The sequence below is a fragment of the Eubalaena glacialis genome, chromosome 5 (assembly GCF_028564815.1).
Source record: "Eubalaena glacialis isolate mEubGla1 chromosome 5, mEubGla1.1.hap2.+ XY, whole genome shotgun sequence".
NCBI classification, from domain to species: Eukaryota; Metazoa; Chordata; class Mammalia; order Artiodactyla; family Balaenidae; genus Eubalaena; species Eubalaena glacialis.
The window spans coordinates 437,556-456,588 of NC_083720.1; the positions used below are offsets into that span (position 1 = coordinate 437,556).

The 19,033-nt window shown below is 66.7% G+C and overlaps 2 protein-coding genes across 6 annotated transcripts in view; one reads left to right on the plus strand and one right to left on the minus strand.

Annotated features, from left to right (window-relative positions):
* The window catches only part of TMEM175 (transmembrane protein 175), a 26,991-nt gene extending 19,991 nt beyond the window's left edge, over positions 1 to 7,000 (plus strand). For 3 of the 5 annotated variants that reach the window (XM_061191841.1, XM_061191842.1, XM_061191844.1), the window contains 4 exons: positions 3,137 to 3,215; positions 3,332 to 3,467; positions 5,141 to 5,255; positions 5,459 to 7,000. In XM_061191841.1, the coding sequence (XP_061047824.1) occupies positions 3,137 to 3,215; positions 3,332 to 3,467; positions 5,141 to 5,255; positions 5,459 to 6,490 (1,362 nt within the window). In that variant the 3' untranslated portion in view covers positions 6,491 to 7,000. Of the gene's footprint in view, positions 1 to 3,136; positions 3,216 to 3,331; positions 3,468 to 5,140 lie in introns of all 5 variants that reach the window. The other 2 variants (XM_061191845.1, XM_061191846.1) reach the window with 1 other exon arrangement.
* DGKQ (diacylglycerol kinase theta) lies at positions 6,225 to 18,421 on the minus strand. The gene is given in 24 exon segments (XM_061191824.1): positions 6,225 to 7,546; positions 7,548 to 7,624; positions 7,931 to 8,083; positions 8,165 to 8,276; positions 8,369 to 8,515; positions 8,632 to 8,732; positions 9,004 to 9,182; positions 9,277 to 9,425; positions 9,627 to 9,778; positions 11,162 to 11,277; positions 11,875 to 11,913; positions 12,297 to 12,447; positions 12,797 to 12,858; positions 12,986 to 13,040; positions 13,178 to 13,268; positions 13,355 to 13,608; positions 13,713 to 13,813; positions 13,913 to 13,984; positions 14,062 to 14,215; positions 14,594 to 14,719; positions 14,800 to 14,885; positions 15,309 to 15,408; positions 16,127 to 16,206; positions 18,023 to 18,421. Coding segments are annotated over 24 exon segments (3,228 nt in total). The 5' UTR covers positions 18,321 to 18,421; the 3' UTR covers positions 6,225 to 7,173.
* Between the last annotated feature and the right edge of the window lie 612 nt (positions 18,422 to 19,033).

The following is a 19,033-nucleotide window of genomic DNA, read 5'->3' on the forward strand; positions in this document are numbered from 1 at the left end:
GTTGTGTTAGTTCCTGCTGTACAGCAAAGTGAATCAGCTCTGCGTACACGTGCATCCCCTCTTTTTTGGATTTTCTTCCCATTTAGGTCACCGCAGAGCACTGAGGAGGGTTCCCTGTAGGTTCTCGTTAGTTACCTATTTTATGCGTGGTATCAGTAGCGTATACGGAGCTTCCGTCCTAGCCGGGCTGCAGGCGTTGAGCCGGCTGACACCCTGTGTTCAGCCCACAGCTGACTTGATAGGCATATTGTTCTGGTGAAGCTTCCATCATCCAGGAAGGAAGGTAAACCCTAACGAGCCGCCGTCTCAGAGCTGGTGGTAGAAGCTTGATGCACGGCTCCTGCCTTTACTTGAGCGCTAGTGAAGTAAAGTGAATCTTTAAACCCAAAGCATCATAAGACGTGTGAAAAAATGAACGGTTAACGTTACTTTAAACACCTAGTAAGTGTTTTAAGAGAATTCCAAGTTTAAAACAAACAGGATGGCAAGGCCTGCAGAGCCGCACCCTGGAGGATGGAGCTGGGGGCTGGGGCCCAGTATCCAGGGCACCCCAGGTCAGGCCACGGATGGGTAAAGGGGAGGGTGGACGCTGGTGTGTGAGGTGGGGGCTGGCCTCGGGTTTCTGCTCTGTCCCCTCGCCGTACAGTGGCTGCGCCTCTCGGGTGGGCCCCGCTCCTCTCGGGCGGGAGGGATGCTGCGGGGGCCCTCGGGGTCAGGCGGGGTGTCCCAGGGTGGGGCTGGCGAGGGGGCGGCACGGAGAGACAGCAGGGCAGGACTGAGGGGCCTGCTGCGTCTGGGCTTCCGGTGGGACAGCCCCTCCTGGCTCTGGGGACGAGGTCAGGGGCTGAGGGGTGGTGAGGGTCGTCGCATGGAGGACGGAGGGCACAGCTGGGATATGGTGCATGTGGCCTGGGTCAGGAGAAGCAGGCAGAGCTGAGGCCCACGGGGGCTGTGCCCACTGGCCGGGCCTGGACACTGGCCCCGGGAAGGCCTGGAGCAGGCAGGCAGGGCCCAGCGTGCTGCCGGGGGCAGTGATGAGCCTGGGCAGTGGCCACACCCTCACGGGACGACAGTAGTGGGAGGCGGGCGCTGGGCCGCCACACTGGGGAGAGGAGGGTCCTCGGTGGGGCTGGGAGGTCTGCGGCCTCAGAGGGAGCGGTCGGTCGTTTTCTCTGTGCTGCGTTTTTTGCCCCTTCCTCTCCATCCCTCCCCCTCCTTCCCCACAGTGGGGGTCTGACCCCTCGTCCCCGTGAGACAAGGCATGTCAGAGCGTCCTGGCCCCCAGGCCCACCCCCTGCAGCCTCCCCACGAGCCCACGGCCATCGTTCCAGGCGTCCTCACCAGCCCCTTCCCTCATCTGGGACACTGTGCGGGGCCCACCTTCCAGGGCCAGCCACTGCTCACTGCCCTGGCCCAGGCCGTCCTGACCTCCCTCTGGACCACCTTCCTCCAGTGGTGGCACTCGGGGCCCAGGGCCTCCCATGCCAGCACCCTGTGCTTGCTGCTCCCAGGACTCCCGCTCCTCCAGACCTGGGCAGGTCCCCACGGCCATTTAGATCTCCCCCTGCCCCGGGACTCAGGTTCCCCCTCGGGCCGTTGTGTCCCCTCCTACCCCGCAGCGCACATGCACACACACCACACACGCCGATCCTGCGTGGCCACCGTCGCCCCCCGGGGCCTCTGCGCTCACCTGTCAGGCACCTGGGACACTCCCCCCCTTGGTGTGTGTGTGTTGAGTGACGTGTATGGTGTGGTCTTCTGACGTGTGGAGACCGGAGGTCGTAAGCAGAGCTGTGATGCTGGCTGCCCCCGTCTGTCCCCGAGGTGCCCGTTGTCTCCTGAGTCCCCTCACCAGGCCAGGTGCCAGGTGACCTTGAAGCATGACTGTGAAGGACGGGGTGGAAGCCCTTCACTGAGGGGGGCCACCGGCCGAGGCGACAGGGCTGGGCGAGGAGCCTTCTGCAGCCACCTCGGGCCCGGGAGCACGACTGGCCTGCCGGCCTCCCTGTTTAAAATAATTGGGTATCCGCGTAACAAAAAATTGACCGTTGTGACCATTTTATCTGCGGCGTGCAGCTCGGCGGCATTGACCGCTGACGTCGCCGTGCATCACCTCCCGCTGGTTCTGGGACTTTTCATCCCCCCCAGACAGAAACCCTGAACCCATGAGCAGCCACTCCCTGTCTCCCCACCCCTCAGTCCCGGGAAACTGCGAGTCTGCTTTCTGTCTGTAGGGATTTGCTTATTCTGGTTCCTTCATATAAATGGAATCATGAAATAGGAGGCTTCTACGTCTGGCTTCTTTCACTCGGCATGTTTTCAAGGTGCATCCACGTCGTCGGTGTCAGGATTCCCTTCCTCCCTTCCTTTTCATTAGCCGGTAGTACCCCACTGTGTGGATGGGCCCCATCACCCACCCACGGACACTCGGTGGCTGCCGTGAGCATGGGTGTGCCCCTGCTTTCCGTGCTTTTGGGTGTGTGCCCAGAAGTGGACTTGCCGGGTCCTGTGGCAATTCCCCGTTTAGTTTCTGAGGAACCTCCACACTTCTCCAACAGCTGCGCCATTTACATTCCCACCGATGGCGCACAGGGCTCCAGCCGCCCGCCCCCCACCCACCCAACCCCCCCTCCCCACCCCCCCCACCCCCCCGGCCCAGCACAGCTGCTTCCTGTTCGCGCTGGGAGCGTCCCGAGGTGTGCGCTGCTCTCCGCGTGGTTGTGACTGGCGTTTCCCCGAGTGTTAGTGGTGCTGCGCGCCTGCCCACACGTGTCGGGGCCGCGTCTCTCTTCTTCGGAGAAATGTCAGTTGAGGTCCGTGGCCCATTTCTCAGTTGGCTTATCTGTCTCTCCGTCGTGGAGCTGTCGGGGCTCCTTATGAAGCCTGGATAGTAACCCTTTATCAGGCGTGTGGTCTGCAAACATCTCCGTTCTGTGCGATGTCTCTTCACCCCCCGGTGATGTTTTTCTGTGCACAGAAGGCTTCTGTCTTGATGACGGATGACTCACCTGTTTCGTCTCCTCTTGCTCGAGCTGCAGTCCCTTCCGGGCGGGCGGCTTTGGGGTGGGATTCCTGGCTGGGCCCCTCGGTGGAGGCACCACGCGCCCTGACGTGCCCGGTGCCCTGTCTCGTGCAGTCGTACCTGCTGATGGCGACAGTCATCTTCCTGCCCTACGTCAGCAAGGCCGCCGGCTGGTGCAGAGCCAGGCTTGTGGGTAGGTGCCAGGCGGGGCTGGAGTGTGGGGCGCAGAACACAGGCCGGGCAGGCGGCGTCCCCGCGGGGCCTCCTAGCTGGCCCGAGGCCCTGAGGACTTGGCTGCCCCTCCCACAGGCCCCAGGGAGCCCCCGGCTCGCAGCCTGGAGATCTTCACCTTCGACCTGCACGAGCCGCTCAGCAAGGAGCGGGTGGAGGCCTTCAGCGACGGGGTCTACGCCATTGTGGCCACGCTGCTCATCCTGGACATCTGGTGAGGACCCGCCGGGCCGAGACTCCTCCACCAGCCCCCACAAAGGCGCCGAGGTCTCCCGGCCCACCCTCCCCAAGGGGCTCCCACCTGAGAACCCACCTGAGAAGGGCCCGGTCCGCCTCCTTCCCAGGGCTGCCCACGCAGGGCGGGCGGCCCCCAGCCCCCCGCGTCCATCTCCTGCCCCGAGCCCGCCTCTTCCCTTCCCTGCTGCTCTTCTGCCCGGCCGGGCGGCCTCTGCAGTCTGTCACAGTTCCAGCCTTCGTTGCTGTAATTTTGTTTCTCAGTGTTTTATCTGCTGCTTTTTCAAGTCTTCCATCTTTTTTCTAAAGCCTTTTATTCCTTGGTCATACTTCAGCACATTCTTATTTCGTTAACATTAAAATGCTCTGATTTTATGTTCTGTAACTGATCACCTAAGGTCTTTTTTTTTTTTAATATAAATTTATTTATTTATTTATTTATTTATTTATGGCTGCGTTGGGTCTTCGTTGCTGCACGCGGGTTTTCTCTAGTTGCGGCGAGCGGGGGCCACTCTTCATTGCGGTGCGCGGGCTTCTCATTGCGGTGGCTTCTCTTGTTGCGGAGCACAGGCTCCAGGCGCGCAGGCTTCAGTAGTTGAGGCACGTGGGCTCAGTAGTTGTGGCTCGCGGGCTCTAGAGTGCAGGCTCAGTAGTTGTGGCGCATGGGTTTAGTTGCTCTGCAGCATGTGGGATCTTTCCAGACCAGGGCTCAAACCCGTGTCCCCTGCATTGGCAGGCGGATTCTTAACCACTGCACCACCAGGGAAGTCCCTCACCTAAGGTCTTGATGCTCCTAAATTTCTCTTAGTAGCTTTTTCCTACTGTAATTTGTGAATTTTTAAAAATTGGGAGCAAATGTCCATTGGTACCAATCTCTGAGACCTAGACCTAAGGTTCTGGGGCGATCTGGCTTTGCTTCTGCCCTGCAGCCAGGGCCATGCTGGCTTGGGTCCCCTCCTGGGTGGCAGCAAGGACCAGCTGTGGCTGGGAACCCCCGGGGCGTGGGGGCGGTCAGGGTTCTTTCCTCCACCCAGAGCCACGGCCCCGAGGACCCAGGTGGGGATCCCCAGGAAGCCCCCAGGCTCTGTCTCCTGCCCCAAGCCCCACCAGCATGCATGCAGCTGCCATCGTGGGCACAGAGGTGTGTCTGGGCTGCGTGGCTGCAGGGCGGCAGCCCCATGACCTCAGTGGGGAGAAGCCTGGGCCGGATGTGCCTTAGAATCGCTCCTTACGATAAAGTTCTGCCCAGGAATCTGAGGACCTCAAAGGCAAAGCCCTTCAGGTCTGTGGGACCGCTCCCCAAGTGGTCGGGCCACTGCAGGACGGTGGGCAGACCTCAGGAGCACCCACCCGTGGGCGCCAGAGGGGCTGCGGGCTCAGGGCCCGTGCCGCTCACCAGCCCGGGGTCCGGCGGGCAGGGCTGCGGTCAGCCAAGAAAACACAGTCTGCAGTTGAATTTGAACTTCAGGTGAACGGCGCTGTGTGTGTGAACACAGATCCGTGCAATCTCAGTGTATGCCGTTCGTTCATCTGAAGTTCAAGTGTGCGGGGGGCCGGCAGCCCACGCAGGGGCTGGGACGGGGTGGGGGCAGGCAGCCCGGAACGGACGCCTGAGGTGGGGCCGCTGCAGATGCTGTGTGTCTCACCCCTCAGTGAGGACAACGTCCCGGACTCCAAGGACGTGAAGGAGAAGTTCCACGGCAGCCTAGTGGCGGCGCTGGGTGCGTCCGGGCCGCACTTCCTGGCCTACTTCGGCTCCTTCGCCACGGTGGGTCTGCTCTGGTTCGCCCACCACTCGCTCTTCCTGCACATCCGCAAGGCCACGCAGCCCATGGGGCTGCTCAACACGCTCTCGCTGGCTTTCGTGGGCGGCCTGCCCCTGGCCTACCAGCAGACGTCGGCCTTCGCGAGGCGGCCCCACGACGAGCTGGAGAGCGTACGAGTCAGCTGCGCCATCATCTTCTTCGCCAGCATCTTCCAGTTCGCCATCTGGACCACGGCGCTGCTGCAGGAGGGGGAGACGCTGCAGCCCTCGGCGCGGTTCGGGGGCCGGGAGCACGCGTTCATGTTCGCCAAGCTCGCGCTGTACCCCTGCGCCAGCCTGCTGGCCTTCGCCTGCACCTGTGTGCTGAGCAGGTTCAGCACGGCCATCCTCCACGCCATGCAGATCGCCGTGCCCTTCGCCTTCCTCGTGTTGCGGCTGCTGGTGCGCCTGCTGCTGGCCGGCCTGCGGGGCCTGCGGGGCCTGCGGGGCCTGCGGGGTCTGGCCCGGCCAGCGCCAGGGGCCGTGGACGACGCACAGTCCCCGCTCCTCCCTGCTCCCTGCTAGCGCGGCCCCGGCCCCCGCCTGAGGTCCAAGTGTCCGGCGGGTGGCCCGGCCTCGGGTTTTGTCTTCCTTGTGAAGTTTCATGCTCTACTTCAGCCCCTCAGATTGTCTTCCACTGTTGCAGAGAAGAGTCTCGCAGGAGCGTCACTGTGTCCCACGTGCCTGTTGTCTGCCTCGACCAAGTGGAGATGAGCCGCGGGGGGCCGCAGGCGGCGGGTGGTTCCGTGGCAGCTGGGGCCGCAGCCCCGTGGTGGGTGTGGCTGTGCGACGTGGCCCCGGGTCCTCAACAGGCAGCACGTCCTGCAACAGCCCACGTCCCGCGGGCAGAAGGCCCTGGCAGCTGCTGGGCTGCCCAACCGGCCCCCACATCCCAGCCCTCCTCCCCCAACACACTGGCCTCAGGCACAGACGCAGGAGACGGCAGCAGGACAGGATGCCCAGACTATATTTGTCCCAGATATAAATTACGGTCACCTTCAGGTGATAAGTTACACATGAGGGAGGGGGTGCAGAGCCCACACAGCCCCTCCGGGCACGCACACTCGCTTATGCACAGAGGACACGTTCACCTGAACCACAATTTACAAGACAGTTCCTATCGACCAACGGGGCCCGCAAAGCAAAAGCTAATGCCGCCCCCGGGGACGCAAACCTGGGGGACACACACCGGCTACTAGAGGCACATGGCGAGGACGGGCCGCCACCCACGGCTGTTCCGATGCACGTGTCTGGGCAGTTTTGGCACAAGCTTGGCGGGTACAGGGCTGGGCGGGGCCGTGTCCGAGGTTGAGGCCGAATGTCAGGGCAAGGCCACCACCCAGGGTGCGAGGGCCCAGCGGCAAGACAGCGCCAAAGGCAAAGAGACCAGACAATCAGGAGAGGGGCTTGTGGACCCTTCTCTGGGGCTTTGGGGGCTCCCAGGCAGCTGGGGTCGGGCTCTTCTGGGGGCCAAGTCGGGACTCTGGGCCGGCTAAACTCGGGGGCTCTGTGAGTGGCCCGCCAGACAGCCACGTCTGCATCCTGCGTCGCCAAGTCTCCACGTGGAGAAGCACGGAGACCATACGAGTCCCGTCTGCCCAGCAGCGGACACGGCACCCGTGTGCTGACTGTCGGCAAGTGGGAGGCCGAGTGCCGCAATGATCATGTGCCGCGTCGACCTTGCTGATTAAAGCCGCTCCTGCTGCACGCTCTCCTCACTTCCTCTGGGCTCCCAGCCAGGCTCCTGCTACCTCCTGGGCACCACCTGGCCTCCTCGGGGCCCTCCCGTCCCAACCCTGTCGCTCCGGGGCCACCAGCCAGTTCCGGCTGGGCCGGCCAGACACCACCTGGGCCTGGAGAGGCATGTCTCCCAGGACAGCCCTCAGTGGAGAGGGGAGGCCAAAGAGCTCGTGGCCAGGGTGTCCCATGTCTGTGCCGGGCAACCCCACAGCCCAGAGAGCCAGCTGCCCTGTAGGAGCATCCAGGGGGCCAGCCCGAGGGGCACGAGGTGAGGGGCAGCACTGCCTGCCTCAAGGGGGCAGAGGGGCCCGGGGAGGAGCGCGTGCCCTCCAGGACAGTGGCCTGGGCCCCGGAGAGCCCCGTGCCCACCCATCACTGGTACGAAGGCCAGAGGGGAAGTGCCCACTGCCCACCCAGCAGTTTGTGTGGCACGGGGACGGTCAGGGCTGTGGGCGAGTACATCCACCAGCGAGCGCTGCTCCAGGACCCGCCTCTCCTTGGAGTCCCCCTCGGGCAGGTGCCCCATCTGCTCGCACGTCCTTGGGGGTCCCCGCCTTCCTGGGCTTCTGCTTGGCCTTCCTGAGCATGTGGACCTGTCCCGAGACAGGCAAGGTCTGAGGGCTGCGCAATACTGCAGGCCACCTGGTGCCAGGTCCTGGGACGGCTGCTGCCATCTCAACCCATCTTGCAGAAGGGGAAAGAGCGGGGCATGCTGTGACCGCGGCTTGTGGGGAAGGGGCTCCCTAAGGGCTGGCCGGCCTCATCCAGCCCCATGACCTCCCCGAGTCAGGGAAGAACCAGCCGCAGCAGGACTGCCGGGCACCAAGGCCACACCAGCCGCTCTGCGCAGCCAAAGCCTGCCGGCAGCAAGCCCCCTGCCCACCCCACGCCGGGCGTACCTTCGGGCCCGTGGCCGAGATGATCATGTGCCCGGGAGCCTGGACCCAGGGCTCGCCGTCCACCTGCACAGGTGTGGCCTTGAGGAGGGTGACACGGAAGTAGGACCCCTGGGCAATGCGGATGCCGGAGCGCAGCCCACCCTGGACCTGACCCTGGTGGGGGAGAGGGGGAGCCAAGCTCAGCGGGCCGCGGCGCCACAGCCCAGCCCCCCGGTCCCCCGGCCCCGCGCTCACCATGTGCACGACGCCCGTCACCCCCACCACCTCCAGCAGCCCGTCATCCATGCGCGGCTTCTTGAATCTCGAGTCACTGTCGGAGCCCCACAGGTCGGCCCCCGAGCCCCAGCTGCACCAAGAGGGAGGGGCACACAGGTCAGAGGGAGGCTGGGCGGGAGGCTGGAGGGGGGCCGGGGCCCCGGGAGCCCCACGTGCGGCCACCTGGGGATGTTGATGAAGATGAGCCCCTCGATGCTGGGCAGCTCCACCTCCTGCTGTTCGGCCTGCAGCCGGAGGGCCCTGTGCAGGCCGCGGGGGTGGCTGAGCTTCTGCAGCCCGGCCCGCACGTACACGCCCTTGTTGTGGAACCTGGCGGGGGGACCTACAGTCACGGGGGCGCCCCAGCCCCCGGCCACTGCTGGTGAACCCCCAGGAAGTACACGGTCGCCAGGGGCAGCCCCGCGCCCACCACTGCCCCATGGCACCTGCTCGTGAACTTGCCGGGCTCTTCCTCTCGCGCCTGGTGGAAGTCCAGGCTTAGCTCCGCGTCGATGCCAATCCCACAGTAGTTACTCATGTGCACGATCTGAGAACAAGACGTGTTCTCCCTTGGCCCCGGTCGGCCCCCACCAGATGCTCCCCGCCGCCCCCGGCCTCCTGTCACAGAGCTGCTCTGTCCAGTGACTGCCCCACACTCAGGTTCTGAGCCGGCCATCCCCAGGCCCGGCACCCGTGTCCACGAGGGGACAGCGCTGGCGCCAACGCCAAGGCATGGCTGGGACGAGGACGAACACCTGGACGGACGTGGTAAAGAGACACCCACCGGGTGCCACACCCCCGCCCGGGCACACCGGTACCTTGGGGGGCTCTGCGTCTGCCACGCTGTTCTCCCCACCGCCGGCCTCATGAGCGTCCAGCAGGATGGTCCAGCGGTCCACGAGCACGGCGTCCGCCTCGTCCACCGACACCAGCACGGAGAACGGGTCCTCTCCACTGTAGCCCGCCCCCCAGCGGAGGACCCGGCCAAGGTCATTCCCTGGACACCGGCAAGACACACGCTGACTCTCCACAGCCACCCCACGCCCCGCCAAGCCTGGGGCCCCATCCCCCAGCGTGCCGGCTGGCCCCACCTGTGCCCAGGGGCAGGATGGCCACGGCCGGCTCTGGGCAAGCCAGACGGTGCCGCATCTCCTCCAGGGCGGCGAGCACCCAGCCCACGGTGCCGTCCCCGCCACACACCAGCACCCGGAAGCAGGGCACCTGGGAGAACACGTGGAACCTGGCGGCAGGGAGACAGGACGTGTCCCTGCACTGGCCACGGCCGCGAACAAGCAGGGACAGGAGGTCACCCCCGGGGCAGAAGGGGCCGCAGCTCATCCCCACCCAGGGTGCCCTCGAGGGTTCCGACCCACCGAACCCCAACCTGTTCCTGCTGGCCGGGGGGGCGGGCACGGGCAGGCACCCCTTCTGGCAGGCTCACCCGGGCAGCGGCCCCCCGTTGGTCAGCTCAAAGACCTGGTGGGGGTTGAGCAGCTTCCGGAAACTGCAGAGCAGGTCACGGCCCTTGAGGCCTCCGCTTCTGGGGTTCACAAACACCAGCAGGGGGCGGCAGTCTGGGGGCAGCTTCAGGTGCTGACAGATGGGGCTGCGTTAGGGTGGGCTGGCCGGCCCCCAGAGACAGAGCCGGGCCTCCCCCAGCACGCGGCCTGGCAGTGGCGGCCCCTGACCCTCAGCCCACCTGCCTGAGCCAGTCTGGGGCCGGCCCCTCCAGAGGAAGGCCACGCAGCCACCCCACCTCACCACTGCCTGCTCGGGCTGCATCCCACAGCAGAAGGGGCGCTCACAGACCCCTGGCCGGCGGGGCGGGAAGACACTGGCCAGCCTGGAGCTCTGAGCACATCGGCCACGCCACAGCTGCCATGCCACGTGTCCTCAGACCACGCCCGCCGCCAGACCCACGTGGCCCACGAGCCTAGGCTGGAAGCCCACGCAGGACCCCGCCTGCCCCTCTCAGAGCCACCCCGCCGCCAGGCCCCCGCCCACCCACACGGCAGTCAGGAGGAGCAGCCCGGCTCGCAGGGCGGCCCCACACCTCCCCTGGGCCACGGGACAAAGCCTACCCCCAAACACAACGGCAGAAACAGCGCCCGCGCGAGTGGGCAGGGAGCAGGGGTCCCCACGTGGTGAGGACGGGGGCTGGGGTCCCCACGATGGGGGTTGCTGGGTGACAGGAGACAAACAGGCGCAGACACAGCGGGCAGCGGCCGCACACGGGCTCGGCCGTGGCTCAAGGCCGAGGACACACTGGGGTGACGTGTGAGCCACCGGGCCGAGCTGCCTGCGGTCACCACTTACCTGCTCACCCCAGGGCAGGCAGCTGCCGGGAGAGAGAAAGTGCGTGTCGGCATCACCCACCCGTCTCTGCCCGTGGAGCCGGCGGAGGGGGACCCTGACCTGCAGTGGCCGCCTCCTTGTCTGGATGGTAGAACAGGGCAGCAGAAACCTGACGACGTGGCCCACCCAGTCACAGACCCTGCACTCGTTCTGCTCTAATTCTGCTTGGCCTGAACTGGGGTCAGGTCACCTCGGGGGGTCCTTGGGGGCCAGCAGGGCCAAGGACCAGAAGCTACTACTAGGGCACACAGCGCAGGGAGGGGTCTGGGGCACTGCTGGGGCTTTGGGACAGCCTCCAGGGTCAGGGAGCATCACCTACTGGCCAGAGGAGGTCCAGGGTGCGAGCAGGGCTCCAGAGGCCTCCAGGGCAGGAAAAGTGGGGCCAGGGCCCACGACCCTGCGAGGGCCGCGCACACAGTCACAAACACAGGCCAGCCCTTAAGAGGCGGCCGCTGCAGGGCCAGTCAACCAGCGTGCAGGCCTCTCACCATCGGACCTCGGGCCCCTCCCTCGGTGTGAATCAGCCGTGCACACAGACTCGGACTTTGCTCCAGCTGACCAAGTATTAGACAAACTGGCCGTGGAAGCTATGGCCCCAGGCCCCGCCCCAGCGCCACTCACCAGCACGTCCGGGAGCACCAGGGCGGTCAGCGGCCGGCCGTGCACAGCCGTGTCCCTGACCAGCATGTACAGCCGCTCGGCCTCCGCAAAGCAGGCCACGTCCAGCACCACGGCACCTGTGGCAGGTGGGCTGTGAGCTCGGTTACCTGTCCTGCCCCCACCCACACGGTGTCTGGGCTGGGGCCTCGCCTCCTCCCGCGGCCGAATGGCCCCAGTTCTGGCCACGGCCCACCTCAGGCCAGCCCGTCCCAAGGCGTCCCCGCAATGCGTGACTCCCTCCCCTGGGGGGAGCCTCCAAGGACAGCCGAGCTCAGAGACAGGAGATGCCGGGTGGACAGAGCAAGGCCACCTGGAGGCAGGGTGGAGCAGACACGCACCGCCCAGGACCCGCGAGAGGCATGGAGCACGTTGGTAACTGCTATGGACCCACAGAGGGGAGACGGGCCTCACGGTACTGTTCTCCCACTGGGGAGATCTGAAGTTTCCCGCCATAAAAGACGGAACCCATGAGCACAAGAGGTTGTGGAGAAAGCATTCTCTGCACTTCAGTCACATTTTAGCAAAAGCATCACAGCCGTGAACCAGGAAACGAAACACCACCGTTTCCCCGGCCCACGGGTCCTAAACAAGGTGGAGCAAGAGGGCATGGCTGCCCCACCTACTCCAGGGAGTGACCTTGGACCCAACCTGACCACAGCCCGTGGGCGGCTCACCTTGTGTGGAGTAGACGTGGCTCACGGACACCAGGCCAGCTGCAAAGATGGGGGGGCGGGGCGGCAGGCTGCAGTCAGACGCCAGGGACCTGCCCCCCAGACCCCCGACCCAGGGCCGCCACCCCAGGCAGCCCCACCCGGCCTCCCAGGCCAGGAATGAGTTCACACCACCCAACAGCACAGCTCTCCCAGGAAGCGCCCCCCCACTCCAGAGGAGGTGATGGGGGCTGGGCCCCAGAGGTGAAGACAGAGACCCTCTGGGCCAGGAACCAGCTCGGCAAAGGCTCAGCCAGGGCTTGGGGGGAGCGGGGGGGCAGTGGGACGCAGCCCGGGCACGGCAGCCCAGCCCGCACACCTGCTCTCAGGACGCCCGCCCTGTCCCCCACCCGGCCAAGCGCCCGGACCAGCCCAGGCAGTCGCACCTTTGCTGGCCACAGCCTCATCCAGCAGACTGCTATACTCCTGGGGGGACCGGCCGGGGGGCAGACCACCCACGAACAGAGAGACACGTGGGGCCACCACTCTGCTCTCAGCCACGTAGAACCGCGTCTGGCTCATCTGCCGCAGGGACGTCTGCGGGGAGGAGGGACCGCTGAGCAGAGCACTAGGGGACGGGCCTCCCCAGCCCCGCCCCCCCCGCCCCCCCCACCCCCCCACCCCCCCACCCCCCCACCCCCCCACCCCCGTCCACAAAGGGGGCCGAAGGGAAGACGCCCCGGGCTAAACGCCACCGAGATGGGAAAGAAGAGGAGAGGAAGGACACACGGGGAACTTGCGAAGGGGAGGCACTGCTGGCCGGGACGCTTAGCTGCCCGCCAGCATGGCCTTGTGTCCTAAGGGCAGACAGACTCCCTCTCTACGAGGTAGAAGCCATGACCAAAGACCAGCCATTCCCCAGGGGCCAGTGTCCACACCCACTCACCTGCCGGATCTCACGAAGCCGGTCAAGCAAGGGCTCTTCGTCCGCCAGCACCGTGCGCTGGACTGCAGAGTTGAGAGACACCACTATTAGCCCCAGGCCCTGTGGCCACCTCCAAAAGCACCTGCCCTGGGACCCCGGGCGCCTAGGGGTAGGACTGGTCAGGGCTTTGACTACAGGCTGCCCGCTCACCTTGCCTGCTGCCCATGAGTACCTCCACCAGCTGGAAGCTCTTCCGCCCCTCAGCCTGTTGGGGTGGAGTTCAGGGCATCAGGCCTGGACCAGCCCTAAGGCCCCCCCCCACCCCCCCCACCCCCCCACCCCCACCTCCCGAAGACCCACATGGGGCCACCACGCCAGGCAGGGCCGGCCCAGCACACATACCTGGCGTCCAAGCAGTGGGAGGACCTCCAGCACCACAGTCCGGGCGGTGCTCTGCGGGGTCACACGGATGGACACGTAGGCCACACCCACCCTGCAGGGGACAAGCTCAGGAGCTGGGGTCGCACAGCCCCCTCCCCTCCCTCCCGCCGCAGACCCTACCCGGGACCTGGGTCTCACTTGAGCCAGGCAGGGTAGATCTTCAGGACCTCCTGGGTGCGGGGCAGAGCACAAATGATCCAGGCCTCCGGAATACGAATGACGCTGGGAATGTCTCGGGCCCCTGGGCCTCTACTGCCTTCCTCCTGGGTGGTCCCACCACTCCAGACCTTTCCCGAGGCCCCGGTGTCGCCAGCCAGAGCGGGTGCGGGGAGCGCCTGCAGCTGGAAGCCCTGAGGGTCTTCCGTGATGTAGTAGGCCCGCAGCGCCGCCTCCTTAGAGGGGGGAGTGGGGGTGGGCGTGAGCGGAGCCAGGCCACGCTGGGTCCCCGCAGCCCCCCAGGGACGGGCCTGCGAGGCGGCTGCGGGGTCCCTCTTACCAGCACCTCCTGACTCTTGGCCAGGCGGGGGACGGTGATGGCACGAAAGTGGTTTCGCTGCACCGCGTCGTTGCCGTCAAAGATCTTCAGAGTCTGCTTGCCTGGGCCACAGGGAAGTGGGTGCAAATCCGTGGAACGAGGCACGGGATGGGGGAACAGGGCATGGGATGGGGGGCTGGGCACAGCTAAGGGGCACTTACTGGACTCTAGTGCCATCACCTCTCTACCTGGGCCGGCGGGGGCGCTTCCGTCCACGCTGTCGTCTCCCTCCCCTGTGGGACGGTCACAGCTGGCCTCAGTCAAGGCCCGGCCCCCACCCCAGTCGCCCGCTCCCCGCCGCCCTGCTCACCCGGCTCTGGGGCCGTGCTCTCGGAGATCCGAAAGCAGTGCATCTTGCTGAAGTTGCGGGACAGCAGGCGCACGCACGCCGGCGGCAGGACCATGGTGCGCAGGCGCCCGAAAGTGCACTCGGGGGCGAGAGCCGCGGAGCAGACCGAGTGGGCCTGGGGGAGAGGGCACGGGCTCGAGCCTGGGGTCCTGGTACAGGAGAGGGCCTGGGTCCAGGCCGGCCCTCAGTGATTCCCCGGGGGCCCACACTGAGCTCCCACGGGCCGGTGGCGCCACCCCCAACCAGAGAGCCCTGAGTCTCCCCTGCACAACCGAACCCCACCCCAAAAGCCGGAAAACACCCCGATCTAAACGAGCTGTCCCCAGGACCCAGGATCCCCACCCACCATCCTGCTTTGCCACTGGACGATGCAGCCCGCCCCACAGGTCTTGGCCCCGACCTCCATCCCGCCCCGCCCCCAGGACCCCCGCCCCCGCCTCACGAGGACCCGCTCCTCTCCCGCCCCGCCCCCAGGGCCTCCGCCCCGCCCCACCTGGACGCCGCACCACTCGCAGCGCACGCCGGCCAGCACGTCGGACGAGCCGCAAGTCTTTCGGCAGACCTCGCAGCGCGCGCCCGAGGGCAGATTGCCCTCGCGCCAGTGGTGGAGGTGCGTGTCCTAGGGAGAGGGCTGTCAGCAGGCTCGGCGCAGCCTCTCGCACCTCCCCGGCCCTCCGGCCCCCGGCCCAGCGCACTCACGTGGTCCCGGTGCCCGTCCTGGTGGCACTGGCGGCAGTCGCTGCAGGCGAAGGGCACACAGTCGGGGTGAACGTGCAGCTCACACACTGGGGGGCGGGCAGGGTTAGGGGCCTCTCGCCGCTGCCCACCGACCCTGCCAGACCCCTTCTCGCCGGCCTCTCTGCTCCCGTCTGGGGCCGCCCCTCCCCTGACCGCACATTCTTTAACCTTTTGGGGTACGACGTGCGAGACAGGAGCAGTCCCCCCTCCCTCGGCGGGATGGGGACCAGCTTCTCCGCTTCTCTCCCCTCCGGGCCCACCTCAACACGCAGCCTGCGCCCCTGCGGTCCCCTGCACCCGCCTCCCCGCCTCCCCGCCTCCCCGCGCGGGCAGCTCCAGAATCCCCGAACCCCACCCTAGAGCTACCGCCTGACCGCAGGGAGGGCTGGGCCACCCTGGGCAGCAGAGGCCAGGTCCCTGGTGAGGAGGGAGTTAGACCCCAGAGGAGCCAGGCAGGCTCCTGGCGGTACCTTCGCAGCGAACCCCGGGTGCCTCCAGGCCCTTTCGGCACACGGCGCAGAACCTTCGCTTGTAGAGCCCCCGGGGGCCGAAGCAGTGGGCCACCGGGACCTGGAAGGAGCAGAGCTTGGCCTCAGCCTGGGCCCTAAGGCCTGGCAACCGGGTCCCCAAGCCCCACTTCCTCTCTGTCCCAGGGAGCTCCCATCACCAGCCCTGGCCACCTGCCTGACCGCTATACACCCCTCAGTCCTCCCGAGCACGATTAACGGGATGCTGTGTGTGCCTCTCAGCCCCTCGGTGCGCCCAAGAGGTCCTGCTGGGGACTGCCCTGCATGCTGACCTCCCCATTCCCTGTGCAGGACCAACTCAGGGCTGCCTGGGCCGTGATCTCAGACAGCCCCCTCTGCAGCTCAGGCCCCAGCTGGTCCTGCCCAGGCCTGATCCAGCTGCACAGGTGCTGACCACTCCCCCAGGCCTATTCCCCTCCGTGATACATTTTGGGCCACCCGGATAAAGTACAGGTGGAGGAGGCCCACCAACAGGCAGGAGGGACAGTGCTGGGTATCAGGGACCCTGGAGAAGACAGGGTCAGAACCATCGGGAAGTGAGGCCCAGCTGCTGCCCTGGGAGGGGCTCACAGGCAGGGATGCAGTCTGCAGCTCAGGGACCCAGACCAGCACAAGGGAACACTCCCACCCCAGCCCCCCAGTGCTTGGGCCACTGCCCGCCCCATCCGACATGCCGGCCTGACTCCCCACCACAAAAGCTGGCCTCCCTGACCCTCCGCACCCTCCCCCCGAAGGTACAGTAACCCATGCTCCATACGTACGTGGACCAGGCTGGGTGCCACGCTCGTACACGGGGTCTTCACGTGCTTCAGGCACTTCTCATGGGACATGAAGTTGCAGACTATGGGAATGAGAGCCCCGTGAGTTGGCCCCTGTCCTGCCCGGGAATCAAAAGACCCCAGGTCTTGGCACGCGGGAGGGAGGCCGCAGCCAGTGGGACCGCCAAGGGCCGTGGTAGGGTGCCAGCATTCTGTGACAGGGCAGATGGCCTATCACAGTGGGCCCACCCTCCCAAAACTTCCTAACCCTAACCCTAGTCATAGGGGTAGGGAGAGGGCATGGAGACAACCTGACCCTCTGTCCCACCCCAGAGAGCCCAGAGCGGGGAGCAGGGCCCTGGTGGCTCTGACCATCCTGGATGATGGTGTGTTCTGGTGTCCCGAGAGTCCCCCGTCCAGCGCCCTATACACACACGCACACACAGGCCCAGTTCTTTCAAGTCTCTGCTGGGGGTGGGTGGGCAGGTGGGCACTTGGCCAGCTCCTGCACCTCTACCTAACCCCTACACCAGCTTCACCAGGGACACCCTTCCCTCACTCTCCACAACTGCATACACCCCTAATTACCCCTCCCACGTACGATGTGCCTGCCCAGACCACAGCCAGTCTGTGATTGACCAGGATGCCCCCAGCCCCCCGAGGCAGGCAGGGTGGCTGGCCCAGTGAGGGCTGCACCTGCCCCTGCCCAGGGAGTAGACAGCCCAGAGGCTCCAACAGTGGTGAGCTATGCTCACAAGGCCCACAGGGGCAGCAAGGGGGCACCCTACCCATCCTGGGGAGGCACGGGGCCGGGTGAGGCACCCAGCCTGGCTCGGCTGTGGGCAGGCGGCACCCAGCTTCCTCCTCTGGCCCATGCAGATGGTCCCTGCTCCCCCCACATGCTGGGTGCTCCCTGGCAGGGGAAGGGGCTCTTCCTCCCACGCCCTTGTCAGGCCCCTCTGCTTGCCGAGGTCACCAGCTCATTCTCCAGAGTTGGGGAGAATGTCCGCACAGCTGCCCAGTGAAGGCCTCCACATCACCCCCATTTCCCTTCCATGAGCTTCTTCGCCCCTCAGACCTAGTGCCCACCTTCAGGAGGCCATACCCGCGAGGGAGCCCTGCCACTTCCCCTGGCAGAAGGCATCCTGTGTGAGGCGCCCAGTCTCCTCTGCAGGCTCCAGCCTGAGTGCTCCCTCTGTCCCCAGAGCCAAAGGCCTGTCTCCCTGAGCAGGGCAGAGGCTCCCCGCCCCGTCCCCTGCGGAAATGAGCAGGACTAGAAGAGCCGACCCTGGAAGCACACGTGTCAGCTGCCCAGGAGCCAGAGGAGGGAGGGCCTCCTCACCCAGCCAGGCCGGCTTGGCAGCGGGGTGTGAGCCCTGTTGGGACATGTCACACTCGGGGTGGCAGGCCTGGCCCAGCTCTCTGGGAGTCTGAGCCTGGGCAGCGCCAGCACTCAGACCCTGTGGGCAGCAGTGTGCACCCAGGAGAGAATGGACCAGCACCAGCCCAGGGGAGCCAGTGGCCGAGGCCAGCCCTGCCTGGCCACACTGCTGCCCCTTGCACCTGCTCAGGGTTGGCTGGCCTCATCCCCAGTCACTGCACCTGCCCTGCGCAGCCGCGACGTTCTTTCCCCACCTAATCCCAAGCCAGGTGAGGGCGCCTAGGGAGCAGATCTTGCCGCCGTCCTGGGGGAGGGGCCGCGGCCACTGGACGCCCCCAGACCCCCGCAGGAGCTGATCCTCATCACCTCCACGGGGAGGTCTGGGCCTGGCACACTCCTGCCCCGAGGGGCAAGGGGCTCTATCCTGGGGAGGCCATTGCTGGAAGTGCAGAGGTCAGAGGTGAGGTGCCCGTTCTGGCCCAGGTACTGGGGTCTGCGATGGGGTCGCGGGCGCTCACCGTCACACAGGATGCCGGCCAGCCCCCAGATGAAATCGGAGCAGAGGTGGCAGAAGGTGGGCTTGGTGAGCGTCACCTTCCTGAAGCTGTGACTCGGCGCGGCGGGGCCCAGGGGCCTAGCGCCCGCCCGCTCCGGCCCCGACCCTGGCCCGGACCCCGGCCCCGACCCTGGCCCGGACCCCGGCCCCGACCGCGAGCGGCTTCCGGCGCCCAGCTCCGGGCTGGAGGTCGGGCTGCCCTGGCGCGGGGAGCCGCCGCCAAGCCAGGCGCGGGCCCCGGGCTCGGCCGCCGCCGCCATCCCCGGCCAGGGCAGCCCGAGCCCCAGTGGAGGACGACTGTGGGATCAGCGCTGCGGGCAAGAGGGGCAGCCGTCCCCAGCTGTGCCCCGCGGTCCGCGCCGTGCTTCCGACTGCGCCTGCCGTCACTGCGCAGGCGCGCACCCGCGGGGCGGGGTCTGAGGCGGGGTCCCGGCCCTTGGGCGGGGCCGGGGTGGGGCCTGCGGGATGGGGGCGGGGCACGAGCGGGGCGGGCCTGCGGAGCAGTGGGTGGGCCGAGGTCCGAGCTCCGCGGCCTCCCGGGCAGGTGGATGGGTTCGGTGGCCCGACGAGGTCCGGTGGCCGGACGAGGCGGGCACACGACCTGCAGACACCGGCGCGAGGTGTTTGCACCTGCGGTGGCCCGGCACGCGCCTGCGCAGATGGACGCCTCCCACGCGGCACCGGGATCCCGTTCGCGGCTCGCGGTTGCTCAGGGCGACCCGGCAAACGTGCGGCACTGCCCCAGGTCCCCAGAGTGGGGTCTGGAGGCCAGGCCCTACCCTCGGGGGCCCCCGTCTGGAGTCAGAGGGGCGGGGAAGGGTTTGGGGTCTCGGGGTGGGGGGTCCCGGGGTGAGGTCCGGGGAGGAGCCAGGCCCTCTGGGCCCCAGTCTGGGCGTCCATGGTGGAGGAGGAAGGCGATGGAGATGGCTCTGGAGCTGGGACGGCCTGTCTGCCCTGTGTGCTCCCACCAGCC